This window comes from Trichosurus vulpecula, chromosome 7 (genome assembly GCF_011100635.1).
Source record: "Trichosurus vulpecula isolate mTriVul1 chromosome 7, mTriVul1.pri, whole genome shotgun sequence".
Lineage (NCBI taxonomy): Eukaryota > Metazoa > Chordata > Mammalia > Diprotodontia > Phalangeridae > Trichosurus > Trichosurus vulpecula.
In genome coordinates this window covers 61,944,657-61,970,543 of record NC_050579.1, presented here as the reverse complement: position 1 = coordinate 61,970,543, position 25,887 = coordinate 61,944,657, and the positions used below count along the sequence as shown (strand labels likewise).

At 38.2% G+C, this 25,887-nt stretch overlaps 1 protein-coding gene across 4 annotated transcripts in view; it reads right to left on the bottom strand.

Moving 5' to 3' along the window:
• Positions 1-25,442, bottom strand: part of CLCC1 (chloride channel CLIC like 1) — a 54,988-nt gene extending 29,546 nt beyond the window's left edge. Inside the window, exons 1-11 of one of the 4 annotated variants that reach the window (XM_036767230.1) lie at positions 25,202-25,417; positions 22,034-22,150; positions 17,711-17,851; positions 16,657-16,767; positions 15,221-15,328; positions 12,243-12,464; positions 6,705-6,845; positions 6,230-6,323; positions 3,590-3,687; positions 3,143-3,289; positions 264-596 (exon numbers count right to left, since the gene is read on the bottom strand). In XM_036767230.1, the coding sequence (XP_036623125.1) occupies positions 264-596; positions 3,143-3,289; positions 3,590-3,687; positions 6,230-6,323; positions 6,705-6,845; positions 12,243-12,464; positions 15,221-15,328; positions 16,657-16,767; positions 17,711-17,845 (1,389 nt within the window). In that variant the 5' untranslated portion in view covers positions 17,846-17,851; positions 22,034-22,150; positions 25,202-25,417. The other 3 variants (XM_036767231.1, XM_036767232.1, XM_036767229.1) reach the window with 3 other exon arrangements.
• Positions 25,443-25,887: the final 445 nt, after the last annotated feature.

Here is a 25,887-nt window from a genome sequence, read left to right as displayed (position 1 = left end):
ACATTTTACGGTTTCAACAAAATTTCACATTAATTGTAGTCTCTAACACCTACCTTATTATAATATTCAGTTCCATATAGAAAGTAAAATATTTAATACCAACTATCAACTTTTGCTCTCTTTCTGGAAGATTGGGCTGACTTTTTAAGAGGAGAAAGTCATATAATTTTTTTGTGCCATAAAATATTTTAGTACAAAAGCTCTCTTAGAAGGATTTAGACTTATTATGAAGAAACACCAAAATAAAACAATTGCTGACTTACACAGGGTACCACCTTGGGATGCTCTTCTGCCTTTGCTTCTGGTATATCAAATGCCCGTAGTACTTCAGGGCTCCTGTTGCCAGTTAAGTCAACATATCTCTCTCTCAAAAAATCTCCTCTACACTCATCTGCTTTGCAATAAGGGCCTCGATCTTTCTGACAAACATGGCTCCGACAACAGAGATCTGCATCACCTGCTCCACCATGTCGCCTATACTCAATTTCCTCCTGTGGTCTTCCTTTGCCTTGACGTAGTGCCTGGCGAGGTACTCTTTCAGAGTCTCTTAAATATCGCAATCCACCAATTGATCTTCCTGCACCATAGCAGAAACCCTAATAAGCAAAATGTAGAACTATAAAATTACATATTCGTGTATTTATATCATATATACATATACATATATCCTAAAGTCTTTCATTTTAAATGAAGCATATAACAAACTAGATTAAGTTAAAGTATTATTTAGGGTGCTAGTAAAATTCACATGCACTTTTAGTAATTTGATATGTAGACATAAACATCTTAAAACAGCAGCTTACTTATAAGAATCACATTCTTTGGGGGTAAGGAGGGAATAGAACCAGGGTATTGATTTAATTTATGAAATCACTCAATAGCTAACAGAATGTTTTCAATGAACTAGAAAATAATAATAATGTTGATAGCTAGTATTTACATAGCACTTCCTACGTGTCAGGCACTGTGCTAAACACTTTATAATTATCATCTTATTTGATCCTCGCAACAACCTTGTGAGGTATGGGCTACTATTATCCCCATTTTACAGATGAGGAAACTGAGGCAAACAGAAGTCAAGTAACTTGCCTAGGGTCACAGAACTAGGAAGTATCTGAAGTTACATTTTAACTCAAATCTTCCTGATTCCAGGCCCAGCACAGTGCCACTTAGCTCCCAGTGGTTACACTGAAGGCTAGAAATTTAAACTTTGTTAAAGTCTTATGAATTATGTTTCTGTGTATTATATAGTTAAAGTACATATTTAAGACTGTTTAAAATTATATATAGATATAACCACAGATATATAGCTATATAGAGAGATATAGCTATATAGAGATATAGCCACAGCCCAGCACAACATTCTAGGGCCTTTACAAGGCCTTACAAATATGTCTCTTTTCAGCTCATGTACTCACCTTTGAGGATACCAGAATACATATAGATAAACAGATACAGGAGTGTGTGTGTAAATAACTCATGACTAGATTGCTCCAGGCACATGTAAAATGAGCCCTGAGGCTCCTATGCAAACACCATATGTAGGGTGTCCCAAAAGTATTAGTGCAGTTTCAATGCAGTATTATTAATAGCTTAAATAAACCTTCTTTCTAACTCCAAAATTCTATGATTCTGATTCTTTTATATGTGATAGAAATAAGTACAATAAGCAAAGTTTTGTTTCAGAAAGCAGTGCATGGCTAGATCAAGACCAGTGTGAAAAACAAGATCTTGCCCTTACCCCTCCCCCACCAAGAACAACATTTCCACCTGAATGTCCCACAGGCATATCAAATTTAACATAACCCAAACAGCACCCCACCTTTTCCCCAAAGTTCTAGATTTCTCTGGAGGGCAACACTATCTTCTAATCCCCTGAAGTTTACAGCCTCGGCATCATCCTCAACTCCTCGTTTTCCCTCACTCATGGCTGCCACGTCCTGTAGTTCCTCTTCTCCAGCAATTTCTCTCTTCCACCCCCTCCGCTCACACAGCCACACTCTCGTTCAAGCCCTGACTGCCTCTCATCCAGATCGCTGCAAGTTTCCTAACTGGTCTCCCAGCCATTGGCCACTCCCCAATCCAATTCATTCTCCAAGCAGGCGCTAAAGGATCTCCTTAAAGCACAGGTCTGACCTTATCCCTCTCTTGGGGTTTCCTATTTCCTAAAGAAGCAAATAAAACTACTGTTTAGAATTTGAAATCCTTCACAACCTGGCTCCAACTTAACTTCCCACTCTTATTACACATTACTACCCTCCACTTACTCTACAATCCAGTCAAACCGGCTTTTTTACTATTCCCCATATACGACACTCCATCTCCTTTCCCCAGGCCTTTGCACTGGCAATCCCTCTTGCCTAGAATGCCCTCCCTCTTAACATCCACCTCCTAGGATCCCTAGATTCCTTCAAGGCTCAGCTCATGTATGACCTTCTACATGAAACCCCCAGCTGCAAATGCCTTCTCCACCCCCAAATTACCTTGTATCTATTCTGCCTGTGCAAATATGTGCACATAATTCACACCAACACACTTGCTACCTCCTTAGCTAGACTATAAACTCTGAAGAGCAGAAAACTGTATGTATACTTTTGTCTTCGTACCTCTAGCAGCCAGGACAGGGAATGATACAGGGGAACCTAAGAAATGCTTTCTGATTGGTTGGAATGATTTCATCTGTACCAGCTTATTACCTAGTTCAAATGGCTAGTTTGCAAGTAAAAGTTATTAGAATTCATTTCTAAAAGTTCAAAAAGCAAACTATAAAATTACTTGCTCTCAAGACAGAAAGTGTTAAGTATAAATGCAAATGAGTCTAACCTACTTTTACCTGTTAGATTATTTCCTTATCCTAGACATTGCTTATCAAATTATACTGTTATGCAAACAAGACCAGTACAAATCTTTAGCACTACTTTTACTCAGGGCAGCTAGGCGGCACAGTGAGTAGAGCACCAGCCCTGCAGTCAGGAAGACCTGACGTCAAATCCAGCCTCAGACACTCGACACACTTACTAGCTGTGTGACCTTGGGCAAGTCACTTAACCCCAAATGCCCCGCCTTCCCCCCCCCAAAAAACCCCATATAAATATTTGCTTTTACTTTAAAAGCCCGAGTGGCAACAATGTCATATACTAACCAGTACAGCAAGAGCCATCATGGCCAACACTGGAATGTGAAGTATTACCGGTATTTCCTTCATAAGCGCCCTCAAAAATTCACCAGTTCCTTGTCCGATATGCTTCAATGGCTCTGTTACAAAGTTGGTAAAAGTAACTGCCAATGCCTGTAACAACAGATGTTCATTAGCAACATTAAATATGTTCTTTAGCAATCACAAATGACAAACGTAAGCAGTGAGAGTCACTGTGTACCTGTACTAAAATCGGATGACCTTGGCTAGCACTGCCACATGCAAACCAGCTTCAATACAAAAATGATTTTGTTACTTGAAATTAGAGTGACTTTTAGGCAGGTCAAAGCTTACTGGTGGAAAGACTTCAAAACACTAGATAAGTCTGCGATGACTACACAGGGACTCTTGACCCACCCTGAAAAAGTAATTTTTACAAAGTATATTCTATACCTTTGTTGGTGGAACCAACCAAATAGGGTTAACTAGTAGCAGCTCATAGTACTTTTGGCAAGGATCATCCCGAAACGTCCATGAACTTCTAAACCACTCTATTTAGGGGAAAGAAAAGAAAAAAAAAGAAACTAAATTTTAATAATTTCCCAATTTTCAATTGTTCCATTTTGGTTTTAATCTCCCCTCTTCATTTTCAGTTCTATACACTTTTTCAACAAGTTTCCCAATATTCCTAATTTTCTTATTTACCAGTGTGTCCTAAGATTTGGCAGTACTTAACCAAAAATGCTTCAGAAGTCCCAATGCCAAATCCCCAGTACTAGGGTAAAAATAAAGGCAATACACACGCATAGTCAATCAATAAGGCATGAGATGAGGATAATAATACAGTAATAAAATAATAAGAACCCTCTTATGAGAAAAGGGATGTGGTTCAAGAAGTAGCAGTGACAATAAACCATAGACTGTGCTGGATCAAATCAAAATTCATCCAAAAGGCTAGACAGGAAGGGGATGTGGGGTTCACAGAACAGTCCAAAGCCAAAAAATTCTGCACAGAAAGCACACAATATGGAAGGCAAGGTTGGTGTAAGGGAAAAAATGGCTGGTTTCACATAACCTCTTTGCCTAACTTTCTCCTTTTATGGCAATGGAATACTAGCCATAAGCCTTGCTTCAGCAATAATACTGGCTTGAAAACAAGACATTTTTCATCAAGTTGGACATACATAATTCTAAATGAGGAATGCAGGGTATTAACTCCCACTAATTTTTCTAAATAGCTCATTTTAAATAAGAATGCTTGTTTGGTCATTTCAGTAAGGTATAAGTCTTTGTGACCCTATTTGGGTTTTTTGTTTTGTTTTGTTTTGTTTTTTTGGCAAAGATACTAGAGTGCTTTGCCCTTTTCTTCCCCGGTTCATTTTACAGATGAGGAAACTGAGGCAAACATGGTTAAGTGACTTGCTCAGGGTCACACCGCTGGATCTTCCTGACTCAAGTCCAGCACTCTATCCACTGCACCACATAGCTGCCCCTTAGATAAGAATAACCTTCTTAAAATAAAGCAATTTTCTATTCATTCTGTATAGAAGTAGAGTTGTATTAAATTTAATTCCCATGACTATTTTCTAGTACAGTGGCTTTGGATACTTGATTTGAAAAATCTGCTTAATTTTTAATTTGCTTTTAACAAAGTCCCAAAAGTTACACCATTTTTGTTTTTAAACAATCTTCCAACACAAATAGTGTATTTATAAGAATGTTTTTTCATGGTTTGACCCTAACAAGTGGCTTCAGACCAAGATTTTATATGTTGTGATACTTTGGTACTGCATCTGTATGAGCATTTCTTCCCTGCTGAGGCTGATCACAGACTCTTTCCTTCCTTTCTCCTGACATCAAGAAGGTCGGTCCTCAAACCAATTTGAGCACATATTCAACATGGTGAAGTCCTTTCTCTATGGTTTTTTTATCATCTCTGGAGTACCGGTGTAGCTAGCACTTAGGACTTCTAGCTGTTGTTTCTCATGCTCACTATAACTGGCTCACTTCCTTTTCCCAACATCATATGCATGATTAACTCTTCTTCTATGCCATTTTGTGCATGATAGTCACTACGAGTGACATGTTGCACCCTATTTACACTCATTATGAATCTTTCCCTTACTTGTAACTCCAAGTCTTTGGAGATCATGTTGTTCTATGATTTTCAGCCAAAGCGAACCACCAGGAGAATTCTGATTGTTAAAGACATTGGCTTGTGTGGCATTAGTCAGCCATCCCTGAAAGTATTCCAAGTGAGTTCAATTTCTTCTTCTTGATCAATCCTGGACCCAGATACAATATTAACGGACTAACCCAGTGGGTCACCCATCTAGCTGGATGTCAGAGTTTGAGTTATATATATTTTTTATTAAACTTGATTTTTTCAAGCTGGGAAATTAGAATGATTTTCTTTCCAATTCTGTGGATTTCACATGAGGCCTTCACTTGCCAATGAGGCACAGTGACAGGCATAGTGGAAACAGCATTTGATTAGGCTCTCCCACTTAGCAGCTGCAGACCTTCTTTGCTTTCTCCTGACATCACAAAGATATCAGGGGAGCACTCTAGCTATCCATCTAACATCCCTCACTCTTTTCCTGTTCAATTCTAGGCCCAACTCATTATTTACCTGTACTCTATGTCCTAAATACACATACCCATAGATAAGTTCTACAATTCTCCATCCAAATATATATCATCATCTGGAGAGACAATCTTCATCCACTTCATCTTTCCTACATGGACAGTCAAGTCAAACTCTTTTGAGTGGTTACATATCTCCTTGAAAAGGCTCTGCAACATACATGGCTTAGAACCAGCACAATCACATTTAAAACAGAAGCATATGGAGGGTTTCACTATCCATAAAGAAACAATGTTTAACCTGGACTGTACAAGCTGGAACTCTTCCATTAACCCACGAAATGAAGAAAAATCCTAGACAACTGCCAGTTCTAAATCTCAAAAGGAATTACTAAGAAACACTTACAAACTTAAAAAGCTGATTCTGGCTTTTAGCAATTCCAACAAAATGAGCACGATTCATGTATATTCACTCTGAAAATTGCTAAGGCAAACAGAGGGTCTCACCAAATAGGCCTCCAACCCAGTCCATCTTCTCAGCACAAACATTATTTAATGGCTCCAATTTGGCAACTTCAGCCTGATGTTTTGCAAAGGCTAACTAATAAAAGATAGATAGGAAAGTTTTTAATTGCTAATGATAAAGATACCATTAAGTAAACTTCCTAACACATTCCAATCAATTTTATTTCAAACACTCATTCCATCATTATAAATCCAAAGTATGCTTTAAAAGATATTTAAAGAAAAAAAGGCCTATTGTTTCTAAAACAAAAACATTTGTCCTTCATTCACTATAAGAACATATGTCAACTGCATTTACGTATGATTTAAGATCACTAATCAGTGGTGTTACCTATGTGTTACCTATGTGATAAAAATTAAAAAAAAAAAAAGAAAATTTATTAAGAGAAAGCTTCAAAAACTAAATGGAAAAACCAAATGGATCAACGATGTTTAACAAATGATTATTTTACATTACCTTATATAAATAGACCCAATTCCATCCAAAACTGACAAGAAAACTGATGAATAAAACACGTTTTAACTGAGTATACCAACGAATGTATGTCCATAATTCAGTAGCTATTAACATAACAGTGCACAACAAACACAGAAGTACCTAAAAAACAATGGAAATGGAAGTTGAAGTCACTTTTATGGAAAGACTCCCCTACCCCCAACATCTTACGGTTCACAAAATGAAAAAATTTTAACATAAGGCAACTGCCTGCCTACTCGTGATACATACCTGGATACTGTCCCCCAAAGAACTCAAACTCAACATATGTTGATCAATCAATGAACACACATTTATTAAGTACCTACTGTGAACACAGCACTATGCTAGGCAGTGGGAATACAAATGCAGAAAATACAATAATCCCTATTCTCAAAAAGGTTACATTCTAATGAAGACAAGTATACACACACATATATACATATATATATATATATATATATATATATCTGTGTACATTTGTATACACACACACACACATATATATATATAGAATAAGTAAAGTGAACAAATGCAAACAAATACAAAGTAGGGGCAGAGCCAAGATGGCAGCAGAAAAGCTGGGACTCGCTTAGGTTCTCCCCCAAATCCCTCTAAACACCTGTAAAAAATGGCTCTGAACAAATTCTAGAGCTACAGAATCCACGAAATAACAGAGAGAAGCAGGTCTCCAGCCCAAGATGGCCTGGATGGTCGCTGGGATGGGTCTATCCCACTGTGCTGGAGGAGGAGCACAGCCCAGCACGGGCTGTACCAGGACAGCACTCCTCCTCCCCCAAGAACTGCCAACCAGGACTGCAACCCAGATCCAAGCAGGGCAAAACAAGAGAACCCTGCCTTTGCGCCAGCAAAGTGCTCCCTGCATTCCCACTCTGATCTGCTGATTGAATTTGTTGAGAGCCATTTTTTACAGGTGTTTGGAGGGATTTGGGGGAGGGCCTAAGCGAGTCCCAGCTTTCCTGCTGCCATCTTCGCTCCGCCCCTACTTTGTATTTGTTCACATTTGTTCACTTTCCTTATTCTGTTTATGTGGGGTGTGGCAGAGCTTGCCCTGTAGAAGTAGCTCTGAAAGCGCAATGCCCCTAAGCTTGGGAGAAAGCATTTGCCATTCTGAAGCCAGTCATACCCTGACAAAAACCTCAAGAGTCAAGAACAAGTAGTTGGCTGGGAACATGGCGAGGCAGCAAAAGACTCAGACTACTGAATCTTTTTTTGGTGACAAAGAGGATCAAAACATACAGCCAGAAGAAGTCAGCAAAGTCAAAGAGCCCACATCAAAAGCCTCCAAGAAAAACATGAATTGGTCTCAGGCCATGGAAGAGCTCAAAAAGGATTTGGAAAGGCAAGTAAGGGAAGTAAAGGAAAAACTGGGAAGAGAAATGAGAGTGATGCAAGAAAATCATGAAAAACAAGTCAATGACTTGCTAAAGGAGACCCAAAAAGATACTGAAGAAAACAACACCTTAAAAAATAGACTAACTCAAATGGCAAAAGAGCTCCAGAAAGCCAATGAGGAGAAGAATGCCTTGAAAGGCAGAATTAGCCAAATGGAAAAGGAGGTCCAAAAGACCACTGAAGAAAATACCACCTTAAAAATTAGAATGGAGCAAGTGGAAGCTAGTGACATTATGAGAAACCAAGAAATTATAAAACAGAAGCAAAAGAATGGAAGACAATGTGAAATATGTCATTGGAAAAACCACCGACCTGGAGAATAGATCCAGGAGAGATAATTTAAAAATTATTGGACTACCTGAAAGCCACGATCAAAAAAAGAGCCTAGATATCATCTTTCAAGAAATTATCAAGGAAAACTGCCCTGATATTCTAGAACCAGAGGGTAAAATAGAAATTGAAAGAATCCACCAATCACCTCTTGATAAAGATCCCAAGAAGAAAACTCGTAGGAATATTGTCGCCAAATTCCAGAGTTCCCAGGTCAAGGCGAAAATATAGCAAGAAGCCAGAACGAAACAATTCCAGTACTGTGGAAACACAATCAGGATAACACAAGATCTAGCAGCTTCTACATTAAGGGATCGAAGGGCCTGGAATATGATATTCCAGGTCAAAGGAGCTAGGATTAAAACCAAGAATCACCTACCCAGCAAAAATGAGTATAACACTCCAGGACAAAATATGGATTTTCCATAAAATAGAGGACTTCCAAGCATTCTTGAAAAAAGAAAAAACCAGAGCTGAAGAGAAAATTTGACTTTCCAATACGAGAATCAAGAGAAGCATGAAAGGGTAAACAGTAAAGAAATCATAAGGGACTTACTAAAGTTGAACAGTTTTGGTTACATTCCTACATGGAAAGATGACATTTGTAACTCATGAAACCTTTCTACGTATAAGGGTAGTTGAAGGGAATATACATATTATATATATATATAGACAAAGGGCACAGGGTGAGTTGAATGAGAAGGTATGATATCTAAAAATAAATAAATACAATTAAGGGGTGAGAGAGAAATATATTGGGAAGAGAAAGGGAGAGATAGAATGGGGTAAATTATCTCACATAAAAGTGGCAAGAAAAAGCAATCCTATTGGTAGGTAGGAGGGGGCAGGTGAAAGGGAATGAATGAATCTTGCTCTCATCAGACTTGACTTAAAGAGGGAATAACATACACACTCAATTGGGTAGCTTACCCTACAGGAAAGTAGGGGGGAAGGGGATAAGAGAGAGGGGATGATAGAAGGGAGGGCAGATAGGTGAAGGAGGTAATCAAAAGCAAACACTTTATTTATTTACTTTATTTAACATATTTAGTTTTCAGCATTGATTTTCACAAGAGTTTGAATTACAAATTTTCTCCCCATTTCTACCCTCCTGCTCTCTCTAAGATGGCGTATATTCTGGTTGCCCCATTCCCCAGTCAGCCCTCCCTTCTGTCACCCCACTCCCCTCCCATCCCCTTTTCCCTTCCTTTCTTGCAGGGCAAGATAAATTTCTATGCCCCATTGCCTGTGTATCTTATTTCCTAGTTGCATGCAAAAACTTTTTTTGTGTGTTTTTGAATATCTGTTTTTAAAACTTTGAGTTCCAAATTCTCTCCCCTCTTCCCTCCCCACCCACCAAAGCAAACACTTTTAAAAAGGGACAGGGTCAAGGGGATAAAATTGAATAAAGGGGGACAGGATAGGAGGGAGGGAAATATAGTTAAGTCTTTCACAACATGACTGTTATGGAAGTGTTTTGCATAATGATACATGTGTGGTCTATATTGAATTGCTTGCCTTCTCAAGGAGGGTGGGTGGGGAGGGAAGAACGGAGAAAATTTGGAACTCAAAGTTCTAAAAACAAATGCTCTTTTTTTTTACATGCAACTGGGAAATAAGATATACAAGCAATGGGGTACAGAAATCTGTCTTGCCCTACAAGAAGGTAAGGGGAAAGGGGAAGGGCGGAGGAGTGGGGTGACAGAAGGGAGGGCAGACTGGGGAAAAGGGCAATCAGAATATATACCATCTTGGGGTGGGGGAGAGTAGAAATGGGGAGAAAATTTGTAACTCAAAATCTTGTGGAAATCAATGCTGAAAATTAAAACATAGTAAATGAAGAAATGGCGGAAAAAAACAAATACAAAGTAGTTAAATTCAATTAAGTTTGGGAGGGAAGGATTCAGCAGCTTAGGTAGAACAGGAAAGGCTTCATGTACAAGGTCAAGTTTGAGCTGTGTTGAAGGAAGAAAAGGACTCTGAGGGAGAAGTGGAAGAAGTACATTCCAGGCAGGAAAGGCGATCAGTACAAAGACAAAGAAATGGGAAACGTATTGTAGTATGTGAGGAAGAAAGAGGGTAATTCAATTGGATTGTCAAGTACTGGTAATGATGTCCAATGAGGCTGGAATGAGAGGTTGAGCCAGGTGGTAAAGGGATTTATAGGCTAAACAGAGGAGTTTATATTTTCTCTTAGAAGCGACAGAGTCATCGGAGTTTATTGAGTAGGAGAAAAAGATGATCAGTTCTGCACTTAAGGACGATGATTGCTTTAGCAGCAGTATAAAGGATGGAGTGGAGAGGTGAGAAAACTGAGGCTGGGAGACCAAGTAAGAGGCTATTGAGATAATCTAGGCAAAAAGTGATGAAGGCCTGAACTAAGGTGGTAGCTGTATGACTCAAGACAAGTGATCAGATGAGACAGATGTTGTGAAAGTAATGGCAAAATTTAGCAACTGACTGGATATGTGAGGTGAAGGAGAGTGAGTAGTCCAGGATAATGCCAAGGTTAAGAACCTGAGAAAGCAGAAGGATGGTGCCTTTGACAGAAGTAAGTCTACAAAAGATGGGGGTGGGGGATGGGGGTAGAATAACGAGTCTGATTTAGTTTGGTTTCTGGGACATCCAGTTTAAAATATCCAATAGGTAATAGTGTCCAATAAAACAATGGTAATATGGGGCTAAAGCTAAGGGAGGAGACTGGGACTGGATATATAAATCTGTCAGTCATCAGCAGAGAGATACAACTACCCATAGTAGTTACAGAGAGTCTTACAGAGAGACTACAGATGGAGGACAAAACCCTGGGGAACTGCCAAAGTTAGGGTGAACCAGCAAGATAGAAAGAGTGATCAGGCAGGTAGAAGGAGAACCAGTAGAATTAAGTTATGAAAACATGGAGAGGAGAAAATATTCATGAGGAGAGTGTGGTCAACAGTGTCAAATGCAACAGAGAGGTCAAGAAAGATAAGAGTTGAGAAAGGCTGTCAGATTTGGTCATTAAGAGACACTTGGAGAAAGCAGTTTTAGTGGCTGAGATCAGAAACCAGATTATAAAGTGTGGAGGAGGAAGTGAGAGGAGAGATGTAGGATGAAAGCTTGAGGCTGTGGTACGATCTACTGCAAATTTTTTAAGGATGGGAGAGACCTGGGCATGTATGAAGGTAGAAGGAAAGGAAGAACAGTCAGACAAAGGTTGAAGATATGATAAACAGCAAGAAGAAATGCCTGAGGCTGTAAACTGCTAGAGAATACTGGAGGGGATAAGATTAAGTACACATGTAAAGAATCTGGCTTTGGCAAGAAGAAAGGCCACATCTTTGCCCCCGATGAAGAGAATGAGAAAAGAGGAAACTGACAGAATGATGCCCTCAATTTTCTCAGTAATACTCAAAAATGAATTCATCACCTTCCTCCCTCCCTAACCGCTGATCCTTGCTAAGGGCATCACCATTTTTTCGAGTCCCTCTACATGACATCCAACCCTCAAAGTCTGTGCCTTCCCACAAAAGCTATCCCCCATATTTGAAATATTCTTCCTCTAAACTGCTAATTTGCAGAACCCCTAGCTCTTTTTCAAGATGACTATGGCCTGGGCACGCTATCCAACCTACCACCCTGCTGTAAATTGGTGCAATCTTTTTGGAAAACTATACAGCATTATACAATAATGGTTACAAAACTGTACTCTTTATTTTTATATATTTGAATGTTTTATTGATGTTTATCATTCTATCATGAAAAGTAAATAAATAAATTCCTTATTCATCTTACCATGAATACGTTATATGGATCCACACCAAAAGTTGTTTCAAAACTCCATTTCCAGGTCTCAAAATCATGAAATTTAAAATTAATTAGGATATCACTTAGTGCATCATCTAAGGCTCCTGATTTCCAGTCTTCTCCACTGAGAAACTTCTGGATTTCTAATAATGTCTCTTTTTTAAGGATAACCTCAGCATCATAATGCATATCATCTCCGTCCTCACTGGGCTGAATGAAAGAGTAAAAAAAAAAAAAAAAGATTAAAAAAAATTTAGGATGGGCTATTTTATCAACAATTTTATATTAGAATATCAGTCAATAGGAAACATTTGGAAGGTATTTTTCATGTCACTTAAATTATCCCTAGAGTACTTACCAGTTTTATCTTACAACAAAGCAAATTTAGAGGTAACATTTTCCTTTGGCATTTCTATATTTTATGCTAAAGTTTAAGACATCCCTATTACACTATTACCTCTTCAGTTCTTCCTTTGCTAAATTTTTGAAAAAATGGTCTATACTCACTACTTCTATACCACATCCTATCTATAATCTGGCTTCTCTTGCTTTCCTGAATAAGTTCACCAATTAAGGCATCACAGTACAGTGGAAAGACCACTTGCTCCTTAGTCAGAAATCTTGGGTTCGAATCTTACCCCTCCATGTGACCTGGGGCAAGTCACTAAATCTTCCTAGGCCTCAATGTCTGTAAAATAAGTGTGTTGGACTAAATAAATGGTCATTGAGTTCCCCACCAGCTTTAAATCTATGATCCTACAAAGTCTTTATTGAAGGTATTTTGAAATGTTTTAAGTCTTGTAAAAAATGCAAACACTGAAAATAAATTATCCCTAAAAGCAACAGCAATCTGAAAACTGAAGAAAATATACAATTTACCTATAAATTTTAAGATGGTGGGTTCTATTAACTGTAGTCACTTTCTGAGGTGCTGATTTATGTTCATTAATCAGTTGATTCAAATAAGAAGAAATCCTTTTTTTAAAAAAAAGATGCCAATATCTCTATTGACATCTATAATTCTTTGTAACCTGGATCTAATCTACCTTCCCAATTATACACTACTTCCTTCATGCATTTCTATGGTCTAGTCAAACTGGGCCTTTTGCTATTCCTCATACACAATATTCCATCTCTGATCTCTGTGCTATTATTGCACAGACTGTCCTCCCATGCCTGGAATGGACTCCCCTCCTTGCCTTTCACTCTTAGGACTTTTAGTTCCCAAAGTTCAGATCAAACACCATCTCCTCCATGAAGTATTTTCTCACACATACTCCTGGACCACTTGCTAGTGAGTTACCCAACACACGCATGCACGCGCACACACACACACACCCAGTAAGTATTTTATTAAATGCTTACTAGAGGCACTGTGCTAAGCACTAGGAATACAAATAAAAAGCAGCAACAGTATCTGCCTTCAAGAAGCTAACATTCTGATGAGGGAGACAACATACAAAACGTATACAAGAGAAGTGTAGGTGGAAAGTTGACTCAGAGGTTAAGTGGGAGGATAATCCCACAGAGGGAAGAGTCACAAGCAAAGCAATTACAAGGGGGAGGAGACAAATACAACTAGAATCTGAAGGGGGTGCCTCAGACTGCTTCTTAAACAAAAAAGGAATGGCTGAAGAAATTGTATACAAATATAATGGAATGTTACTGCACCACAAGAATGACAGAAGAGGCTATTTCAAACTGGGAAGCAAAGGGATTAACAAAGTGAAGTGTGTAGAACCTGGAGAACAATTTATACAAGGATGACAGCATTTTAAAGAAAAACAACTTTGAAAGACTTAAGAACCTTACCGAAGCACTGACCAACCTATGTCTTCAGAAGACATAGGATGAAGCTTGTTAAATCCACAAGGGGCAGACTTTTGGACAAGGACACTATGTATTTATTTTGCTAGGCTACATTCATTTGTTATAAGGTTGTTGTTTTTTCCACTTCCTTATTCTTTTATTGGGAGGACGGGGAAGAGAGTTAGCAATAGTGATACCAAAAAAAAAAAAACAAAAACCAAACCAGTAAACTCTAACACTTTTTAAAATGCACAGAAGAAAATAAGAGGAAATTCAGAAGGAAACACAAACTTAACAGTTTTAAAAGGAACTCAAAGAATTTATTTTATTATTTAAAAAAAAGTGGCACAAAATGGGGATTTATGGTTTCATACAGAATCTGCTTCTGGTGTTCTGTGTGAATGGAAATGCCCTTTTCTGGGGTGTTTAAGTTCAGAAAAAGAATTTTTTAAAAGAACTATCATTAATTAGAAGCGCCTTTAAATTTTGGACTTAGCACCATGACTGTTACTGATACATCTAATGCCAGTCAGTGTAAAGCCTGTCATCTTTATTCATTTGCTAACTTTTAGTGAAAAATTAAATTTTAAAATGCTTCCATAAAATTTTGAAATAATACTCAATAGCATCAAGTATCTTGATTTTTGATTCCCTAAGCTGAAAAGTTTTATGGAAGCTAACATTATACAGTAGCTTGGTTTTTGTATCTTATTAATTTGTATTAGTGATTCTATAAAGTAACAGCTACCATATTAAGCAGGAGGAAAAAACTGTTTAAAGAATTGATTTTTCCCCCATTTAAAAAAAACTACATGACTTTGCTGTACATGACCAATAGAGTGCTGAAATAGTAAAATCAAGAAAAGTATTACTAGAACCCCACTGAAGCCTATCAAATAGGCTATTTATTCTCTTACATGTGAACAGACTAGAATGTACTAAAACACAGGAAATAAGGGGAAAAATGAAAGTCTAGATTTACTACCTCAGTAGTACAAATGAAAGGAAATATTTTCATCCTATGTGATACAATGAATTAAAAAGATGTGACAGCCTCTGTTTCTTTAGACTTTCCTTTCAATAATCTTCTTACATCAGTATAATTTACCAAGAATAAAATATTATATTGACAAATGCAACAATTGCCAAATACTCACAAGTCCCAGTTTTCCAGCTTCAATTAAAATCTTATTTAAGTATCTCCTAAAAACATGATTACTCTGGCTTTCATAGTCTTTCCCCTTTTTCTTTTCACATTCATTAATCTGTAATTATATGTTAAATTCTAGATTAGTCTTTGTCAACAAAATTTAATAACAAATAATGATGAAATATCTAATCAAGCACACCAACCAAAATAATGTTAAAGTCACCCAAAAAGCAATTTGTCATGCTTATATTTATGATATACCATCAGTATGTAGCCTGCCTGTCCCATAAGTTTCAGAATTATTTTATACAAAGGGAAAAATTAAGTTAACGTGCAAGAAGCAAACTAAGCAGTCACTGCCCAACTTTTTTTGCTTGTTTCCTTCCTATGAGCTTCCACTTAAAATCTGTCAGATTACGAATAGGGAAAGCAGATCCAGCAGCAGTAGTAATTATAACTATAATAACAGCTCATATTTATATACTGCTTACTTGACACATCTCATTTGATCCTAACAACTCTGTGATGGAGGTATTATAATTTTATCCCCACTTTACACATGAAAAGGAAGTTGAGAGAAATTAAGAGCCTTGCCTGGATTCACAGTGCTATTGATCCTGGAGGGATCCAAACCCCCTGGAATAGAGGGCTCCACTGCCTCCAACACTCACTAGCTCTCCTTACACTATTATTTCTCTTCATAGAGACGACTACTGAAATACACAAATAGGGAGCTCCTGGAATGCTGGTCCACTTCCACCCTGGCTGCCACCTCACTGGCTGAGAATTGTGGGAGTTTTTGGAGGGCAAAAGTATTTATCAGTTTTCTTTGTACAGTTTTTGATTCAAAGCCATAAAATCTAGAACTACAAAGTCTTTGTAAAATTGTGCCTTTTTTTCCTAAAGGGTTACTTTCACAAAAAGTCCTTAATTCTAGATTTGATGGCTTTGAATCAAGGCAGCATGGCATGAGATCTAATCATGCAACCTCTCGATACTCGGGGTAACTCTCCAAGGCTGTAAACAGAGATGGTGCTAACCTGTACTGAGAGAAGCGAGTTTCACTATTCCAATGAAATTACAGGTCTGGTCCCTAACCTTTCTTTTTTAGTTGCATTGGGCATTTGTTAATGTGTAGCCATTTGCTACATACTCTCCTATTCGCTATACTAACACAACAAATTTTCAAATTATCAGACAAGTTGAAACATTCATGTTTTCATATGAAAGTAATTGAATTTTTATTAGAGATTTAATAATAACAAAACTATAAGTACCAAATAAGTAACTGCTGAGGTAAATTCAACTGTATAATTTGTTTCAGAACAAAGCTGAATGATCTATATACCCATTCTAATTAATGATCAAGAAATAAGATACTAGAAACACATTCCTGAGAGAATTTTCACATTAACATAGAAATTCTGAATGAAAGAGTCTAACCTTATGAGTTAAAGAATCAAGTTTGTTATAACATTCTGACATTTCATCAGCACATGACAAGTTGGAATCGGTAAGACTTATTTCCTTTTTCTCAGGTTTTCCATAGTTCACCTATAACAGAATAAACAAAGGTTTCAGTCTTTTACAATCACAGAGTCTCAGAGTTTGGATCACCTAGTCCAAACTGCTCAACTATGTAGAAATTCCTTCTAGCCTCCACTTGAACGCTTCTAGTGATGAGGTACTCACTACATAACAAGAGCAATTTTCTAGATACCACACAGGATTGTTGAGGAGTTCAAATGGGATGTGAGCAAAATGATGTGTAAACCTTAAAGTGTTAAAGTAAATATCAGCTAGCGTTAATAAAGCATCCCTTTTTATTTTAAGGTAGTTATTAAATTTGGATGTTGAGAAACTTTTAGTCAATCAAGTCCAAAGTTTCGACTACATTTTGTAAATGGATTTTATTAATACTTTTCAACAACCTCTATCCAGAAATACAAGTTAAGAATAACAGAATATCTCAGAGTTGATGTCACTCTAGCGTCCACTGCTTAAGGAACGTATTTTCATGTACACATAACTACACACATATAACCTAGATCAAATTGCTTGCTTTCTCAATGAGGGGAGATGAAAAAAATGTGGAACTCAAAATTTTTTAAAAAGCATGTCAAAAACTGTTTTTACATGTAATTGGGGGAAAATATTAAATAATTTTTAAAACAGAGCTTTTATTCACATGCGAACCCAGAAATAACCAGGTGAGTTTTAAGAACAAACTAATGACTTACAACTTAATCCAATTTAACAAATATTTATTCAGTATCTAATCTACATAAGGCACCTATGCTCGGTGCTGGGAATACAAAAATAAAATGGAAAACTGTGCCTGTCCTCAAGGAGCGTACTTCTACTAGGCAAAGATAATACTCACTTCAGTACTCTCATAGCTCTATCTAGTTAGAATATTCATACTATAAAATTAAAATGTCTCACCCTCTCTTACACACACACACACACACACACACACACACAGATGAAAAGATACCTGAGGAGCTTTTCTCATTGTTCCAGAAGCAGCATCATAATTAAGCATATCGGTGGGATCAATCCATTCATCATCTTGAGCATAACCAGGTACCATTAATAGAAATATACATAAGAGCAAAGAATTCGGCATCATGAAAACCTAAATAAAACATCCACGTGCATTACTTAAAATGATCATTTTATTAAACAAAACATGGTTTAATTCTTTCTGATTTTAAGTTGTTTTTTAAATCATTTAACTAAGGAACATGAAAAATGTATACCTACTACTAGATTAACATAGACATGGATTAAAAAAAATTTGTATAATTAGTAAAAATATCGCCCGAGAATTTGTTAGAGAAGAGCCCTCCTCAATGGGAAGATGAAGAAAATTAGAAAACCTGAGACTAGCATTTAAAATGTAACAAAGAACAAAATGATAACATGAATCACTTAGGTATGTCAACCAGATGGAACCAGCCTCTAACCTGTTGAAGGCCAAAGTCGAACAGAGCAGGCTAGAGATAGGAAAGTCAGGAATCAAACAGAAGTTTAATTTCAAGGTGAGGTAAACAGCTTGCAAGCAAGAACACACGTGCTGGAGCCCCGCCCCTAACGGGGAGATATGCTTTAGTGCAGTTGGACCTTGATTTATATACTTGTGGCTAGACAACAGCAACAGTGAGGCCAGGTTGTCTAGTAACAAAAAGTCCAACCATAGCAGGGCTTCATGTCTGGTCCTGTTGGCTCAGGGACCATCAGTTCTAGAAGGTGAGTGCAAAGGAATGTTGTTATGCTAAGCTCAGGACACAGCTTACTTGCTGGGCCTTAGCTCTGGAAAACTGGGTGTCTCCGAATAGCATCTTGACAGATCCTTCCAAATCAATTCATAAACATACACTAAATTATAAAATCAACTGACAATTAATGGCCTCCGGTCAGAGATGCACCTATCTGGCAAATCTACATAATAAATTGTACTTCTTGGAAAGGGGGTTAGAGAGCGGCTCCAAACCACAGACTGGTGTGTTGAGTCTGGAGAACCTTAGGACTCTGTGGAAAAATAGAACCCACTAAGGAGGGAAGAGAAATATTTTGATTGCTTGTGGGCTACTGGGAGTTACTTTTTTTTATATCTGTTTATAAGCATCTCTTTTCAAGTTTCTTTATATCATATATGCTGATATGTATTTATTACTTTTAGTGCCTTAAAGACTGAGGAGCTTAGGGGCATGATATGATCTACATTTACGGGAACTAAGACAAATTATATACTGGCTCTATCTGGAGATTTCCCAGAGTAAATTCTGGATAGGAGAATATTGAGCCAAAAAGTATGGGGTATTTGTGGTTAGTCCCCGGGATGGTCCATAGGAAGTCAGAGCAAGGGGTCCAGGACCATAGGATACATAAAAATGGTGAAACTGAGGTTCAGGGAGGGGAAATGATTTGCCCAGTCACACATGTCCTAAGCATAAATGGCAGAATTTGAACCCAGTCTCCCTGACTGTAAATCAAGCACTATGCCAGGCTGCCCCAGGAATTGGGTGGTGGTATAAAGATCTAATGGGTATATCTTCATGATCTACAAGGTAACCCCTCTGGGAAGATGATATAATGAGTGTACATGGAAACCAAGTTTCCTGAAGAAATAGCTTTTCTACAGTACTAAGCTAGGCATATGCTTCAACCCAATGATATCATCACTAGGCCCATGCCTAAAAGAGATCAGAGAGGAAAAGGACCTAGAAGGACAAATAGATTTACAGCAGCCTTTTTGTAACTGCCCCAAACTGGAAACTAAGGAGGTGCTCACTTATTGCAGCAAGGCTAAAACAGATTATGGCAAATGAATATGACGGAATATTACTGTGCTCTAATAACAAAACCAACAGCTTCAGAAAAAAACTGGGAAGCCCTCTATGAACAGATGCAGAGTTAATACAAAACACTAACGACATTACAGAGAAAAACAATGCTTGGAAGTCTGATCGATGCAAAGATAAATTACAAATCCAAAGAACTGCAGATGAATGATACCACCCATCTCCTGCCAGAGAGGTGATAGACTTGAAGTCCAGAATAATACAGGCATTTTTGGACATAAACAATATTTTTATTATTAAGAGCAACAATAATATCTAGTATTTATGGAGCATATCAAGGTTTGCAAAACACTTCACACATATTATTTATATGCAACCCTGGGTCTTAGGTGCTATCATTATTCCCAGTTTATAGAAGACATAACTGAGGTATCTGAGGCTAGATTTGAACTCAGGTTTTTTTTAACTCTAGGTCCAGTACTCTATCCTCTGTGCCACCTAGCTACTTCTGATGTGGGAATGTGCTTTGCTATGTAGGCCTGTTGTGATGATTTTTAAAAATTGTTCAATGAAGGAGAGATTGTAGAAAGAAGAGATAATTATGTAAGTAAATTGTGTAAGTAAATAATTTTAAAGTAGCAACAGGATCACCAAAAAGAAATAAAATCGCTAGAAAGTTTTAGTGAAAATCAAAGCTCACCCAAAAGACAATGTGTTCTAGTATTAAAAAATTAAAAAGAATGAAAAGCTAAGGAAAATGAAGTGACTACTAAAATATTACCCAGAATTGCATCAGAAACAATGCGAGAAATTCTGACAGATGCATTCAAATGGATTGCAATAGTAATCAAGCAACTAAAGGATAAATAAAATTATCTAACAATCTGAAGAATGAAAGGAACAAAAGAATACAATACAATCAATATGGAAGAATGAGATTTTAGAAGACAGCCTGGCTCCTGACATACTCCTCAAAAACTAGCAACAGAAAATTCCAAAAAAGGAAAATATAAAACTATGAAAGAAAATAAAAATCAACAAAAATAGAAAATGAGAACAGAAAAATATTAATATAATACAAACACACATATAAATGTGTGTATATATATATATATATATATATATATATATATTTAAATATGGAGCAAGTGAAACAGCTAAGGTTATAGTGGAAATGAATAAATATGGACAAAGAAATAACAAAAACATCTGAGAGATACCCTCAATGGATGAGAATTTTAAAGAAATTAAGCAAGCAAAAATTAACACTAATTTTTTAAAGAGTCAAAAGAACAAATAAAAAGCAAGCTCAAAAAATTCATGGGGGGAACTAAAACTGGATGAACAGAATCAAAGAATTGTAAAGTTCCTCAGAACCTTTTCTAGACCAAGCCACACTTGAAAAGGAATGTCCTCTAAAAATATAACCAAGACGTAGTCATCCAGTCATATGCTTGAAGACTTCCAAGGAGGAAGACCCCACTACCTCCCAAGCCAACCCATTCTATGTTGTTCTGTTAGTTTTTCCTTAGGTACAAGTAGCTAAATGGTATGCAGTAGTTATAACACTGGGTCTCGAATTAGAAAGACTTGAGTTCAAATTCTGCTCCACACACAGTGTGACCCTGGGCAAGTCATCACTTAACTTCTCTCAGTCAGTTTCTTTAACTCTAAAATGGGGATATTAATAGCACCTACCTCCCAAGGTGGTTGTGAGGATCAGATGAAGAATTTCTAAAGGTCTTAAAGCATAATATAAATGCTAGTTATTATTAGCATAGTGCTTGGCACATAGTAGGTGCTATACATATAGACATAGATATATATGTATATGTATGTATGTATATATGCTTATTATTGTTATTCCTTCCATAAAACCAAAATCTGTCTGAAATGCCCAGCCAACTGTTACTAATCGTGACCTGAGAGTCAAATGGAACAAAATTAAACCCTCTTCCATGGGACTGCCTTTCAAAGAGAACCCCAAATTTTTAAGTAGGAAGGACATAATGTGTCCTTTTTTTTTTTTTATAATAGGTGAGGAAGTCAGTAAGACCTGAGTTCAAATCCAGCCTCAGACCCACTTACTAGCTGTGTGACCCTGGGCAAGTTACTTAACCACTGTTTGCCTCAGTTTCTTCATCTGTAAAATGGGAACAATAATAGCACCTACTTCTCAGGGCTGCTGTGAGGATTAAATAAGATAATATTTCTAAAGAGTTATATAAATCCTAAAGTGTTACATGGATACTAGCTATTAGTCAAAGGTTGACAGATAGCTGAAAAACAAGGTCAGAAAACAACACAACTAAAAAAGAGTTTTGGAATCAATTTAGGTACATTATGGGGAAGAACTTGGGGGGAAGATCCAATAGAGGAAACTTCAGGATTACAGAAAATGTCAAAAAGAAAAAAAAACTCTCAGAACTATTGACAATAAGCAAAATACTACAAATACAAGTAAGAAATGTTCTACACAACTTCAGCCAGGAGAAACCTAAAACACAACTCACCTAGGTATGTCCTCATCAAATTTAAAGAAAACAGATGAAGGAAAACAATTCTTTAAACTTCCAAAAAGGTAGAAATCATATATCAAAAATCATCAATCAGAATATCACCAGATTTTCCTATAAAAAATAACAAATAACCAGAGAAGTTATATTTTAAAACATATAAAATTTCAAAACATAGGTAGCTTTAAATCCAAGTTTCCCAGTAAATTTTAACTTTCTCTTTGAAAGCAAAAGACAGATATTTAAAACCCAAAAAGGCCTCAAAGAATTTATGGATAACAATACACAAATCAAGTGATCCTCTGAAGCCAAACTAGAAGCCATAGGGATTTACCTGTTATAACAGATAACAAGTTATTTTCCCCCTCAACTGATAAGCCTTCATCATGAATTAAAAAATATTTAGAGAAATATATAATTAAATTATTGAGTAATAGAGGGATTAAAAGGAGCAAAAGATGAATGTAAGAGCAAAAAGGAATAAAGGAAATATAAAGATTAAGAACAGAAAAAAAGGAAAGGGGAAAGGAATAATGGCAATCCCAAGGTAAAATTCCTATTTTTAAAAACAGAGAGTCTTATAGATTAAATAGCATTAAATATCAGAATTTTGTTTAGTGCTATTAGCTTTACTGCTGACAGAGCTAGGTTGCACGGTGGATCAAGAGGTGGACCTGGAGTCAGGAAGACGTGAGCTCAAATCCAGCATCAGATACTTAGTAGCTGTGTGACCCTGGGTAAGTCACTTAACTTGTTTGCCTCAGCTTTCTTAACTGTAAAAGGGGTTAATAAATGTGCCTACTTCCTAAGATTTCTTCAAAGATCAAACGACATATTTGTGAAGCACTTATCACAGTGCTTGGAACACAGCAGGTGATTGATATGTATATATATATATATATACATATATATATATAAATACAAATTCCCTTCCTTCGCTAGTGCTGTTAAAAAGTTAATTATCTGAACCATCTGAAAGTATTAAATAAAGGTGGATCAATGAAACCAGAAATATAACCAAATGTAAATATCAGTGGTTGACAAAAACCAAAATTATAAAACATTAGGGAGAAAAATCATTCAATAAAAATTATAGGGAATACAGGATAGCAACACAGTGAAATATAAGTTTGGATTAATAGCTTATACTTACAATAAAATCCAGTGGGGTGAATGTCCTGAACATTTTTAAATCATTAAAAATTTGTTAGAAAAAGGGATGCAGGGGCAGCTAGGTGGCGCAGCTTGAGTAGAGCCCCCGCCCTGGAGTCAGGAGGACCTGAGTTCAAATCCAACCTCAGGCACTTGACACACTAGCTGTGTGACTATGGGCAAGTCACTTAACCCCAATTGCCCTGCCTTCCCCCCTGGAAAAAAAAATGTTAAAAAAATAAAGGGATGCACTTCAGTTATCAAGGAGAAAAAAGAGGCCAGCAGAAATCTAAGAGAAGGGTTTGTTTTGGGGAATAAGGTATATCAAGGGGAAAAAAAATGGAGGGAGCTAGGTTATGACTTTGAATACTACAGCATTTTGTATTTGATTCTGGAGGCAACTGGGAGCCACTGGTGTTTATCTGGGGGGAAAAAAGGGGGCAAAGGTGTGTGACATGGTCAGAAGAAGGAGGGCCATGCCCTGGACAATAATAATGAAGGTAGAAGGGAAAAAGGTTTACAGACCTTAAAAATATAGTTCTGATTATATGACTTTATTTTTTCTTTTCTATTTGTTGAGTTTTACAAAGCGTGCAAAAGAATTTTTTAAAAAATCTGTTGGTAGACTTTTATTTACTGGCTGGGAGCCTTAGATTAACATGCTGGCTGCAAGAAACATACAACATATGGGGCAGCTAGGTGGTGTGGTGGATAGAGCACTGGCCCTGGAGTCAGGAGAACCCGACTTCAAAATCTAGCCTCAGACACACTTGACACTTACTAGCTGTGTGACCTTGGGCAAGTCATTTAACTTCAATTGTGGGGGGCAGGGGGCATGTGTGTGGCGAGAAACATATAGTATAAAGGGAGATGGAGGTTAGGTTTTATGTACAGATATATTCATTCACTAATGAATACACATTTCTTAAGCCCCTACCTACTATGTGCCACGCACTATGCTAAGGACTAAATATTAACAGGAGTACAAGGGATACACACATAGGTGGTCCACAATTCAATTCTGATTTATCGAAATAAAGCTTCCAGCTAAAAATGAACAAATGCTAAGGATATGGGAGGAATAGGAGGCACCATGACATACAGGGCTAGCCAAAAGGCGCCCCCTATTTATTTATGGGTGCCTACAAGCATAGAAATTGACATAAAGGCTTTAGTAAAGGAAGCCGCAGAGCTCTCCCTAAAATGTCAAATCAAAATATATTGTCCATTGTTTCAATGAAAACCTAAGGCTGGGCAGCATGTAACCTGGGTCCATGTCCTACTCCTGACAAACACTGGCTGAGCCAGCCTCGGCAATCACTCAACCACTAGGTGCTCCGCACAACGCTCCCAGGCTGGAAGTTTCCCGGAAGTTGAGAAGTTGCCAATCTGCCTTAGTAGCTGGGGTTTCCTCTCTTGGGAGTTCCCTATACCGAATGAAAGCGCACTTCAGCACCCTGACCTAGGGGAGGCTGGGTAAAGTCAATCAATAAACGTTTCCTGATCGCCTACGGGGTCCTAGGTCCTATGCTTGGCGCTGTGGATACAAAAAGAGGCAGAAGGCAGCCCCTGCCCTCACAGAGTTCATCTTCGAGCCAAAGTTAAAGGCAGGGCTGCACGCCTCCGGGAGGGGAGGGGGGGGGGAAGGGAGGCGGAGAACTTCCTACCTCTCTAGCTTTCCCCTCAAGCTCTCAGTTACGTACTTCGGGTTTAGTTCCCGCTTTTCTTCGGGAGGAACGCCAAACCCCGGGATCCCCGTGCGGGCCCAGCAGCCCCACCTCCGTCCGTTCCGGACTTAATAAGCATCCCAGAGACCCTAACTCTATTCCCACCCCCACCCCCCGCGCCTTTCTTCTCCGAACTCTCCCCAGTCTGCTCCCGGAACGGCGGCCTGCGACCCCCGCGGCGCCAGGACTTAGCAAGGGAGCTCTAGGCTGGGAAGGAAGCCGGGCTCTGGACCCAGGCCCAGGGGGAAGGAGGGGACGGCGATGGCTCCAGAATAAACAAGCTCACCCCAAACGGGAGCCCTCCAACCCTCTCACAATTGACGGGGGAGGAAACCGACACCCGGGAGAGAACGCCTTCCTCTCCCTCTACTGGGTTTGCTCCGCGAGGGCCCGAGCGCTGCTGTCCACCCAGTGTCCCAGCCTCACGGCTTACGTCCTCCCCGGGGTCTCAAGGACACGCAGGACCCGCACACAGACATCCTCCCCCCGCCTCGGCGCTTGACCAAAACAAACGCACCGGCCTCGGCCCAGGCCCCGGCTCCGATCAGCTGAGCCCGCGTAGCCGCGTGAGGCTGACGGTTGGAAGGGGGCGGAGCCCTTCTCCCACGCGCCTTCAAAGCCTAGGGCTTAGGGAGCGCCGAGCCATCCACCCAGGAGACATCGACCCACGGCGCGTCGCACATCGAATCGATGTGTTCGGCTTTCCCCTCCTGCTTCAGGCTCTGACGCTATCAGTAGGGAAGCGCGCTCAGTATCATGGAATCTTTTTTTTTAATCAAAAAATTTTTTTTTTTTTTTTACAATTAATAAGCATTTCTTCTCTTCTTCCCACATCACCCTCACGAGGAAAAAACCCCAAACAACAAATATAAAGCACCTACTGTGTGCCAATATAATAAATATGCATAATCAAAACGAATTCCCATAGTGGTTATGTCCAAAATTGTCATTCTGCATATTGAGTCTCTTGAT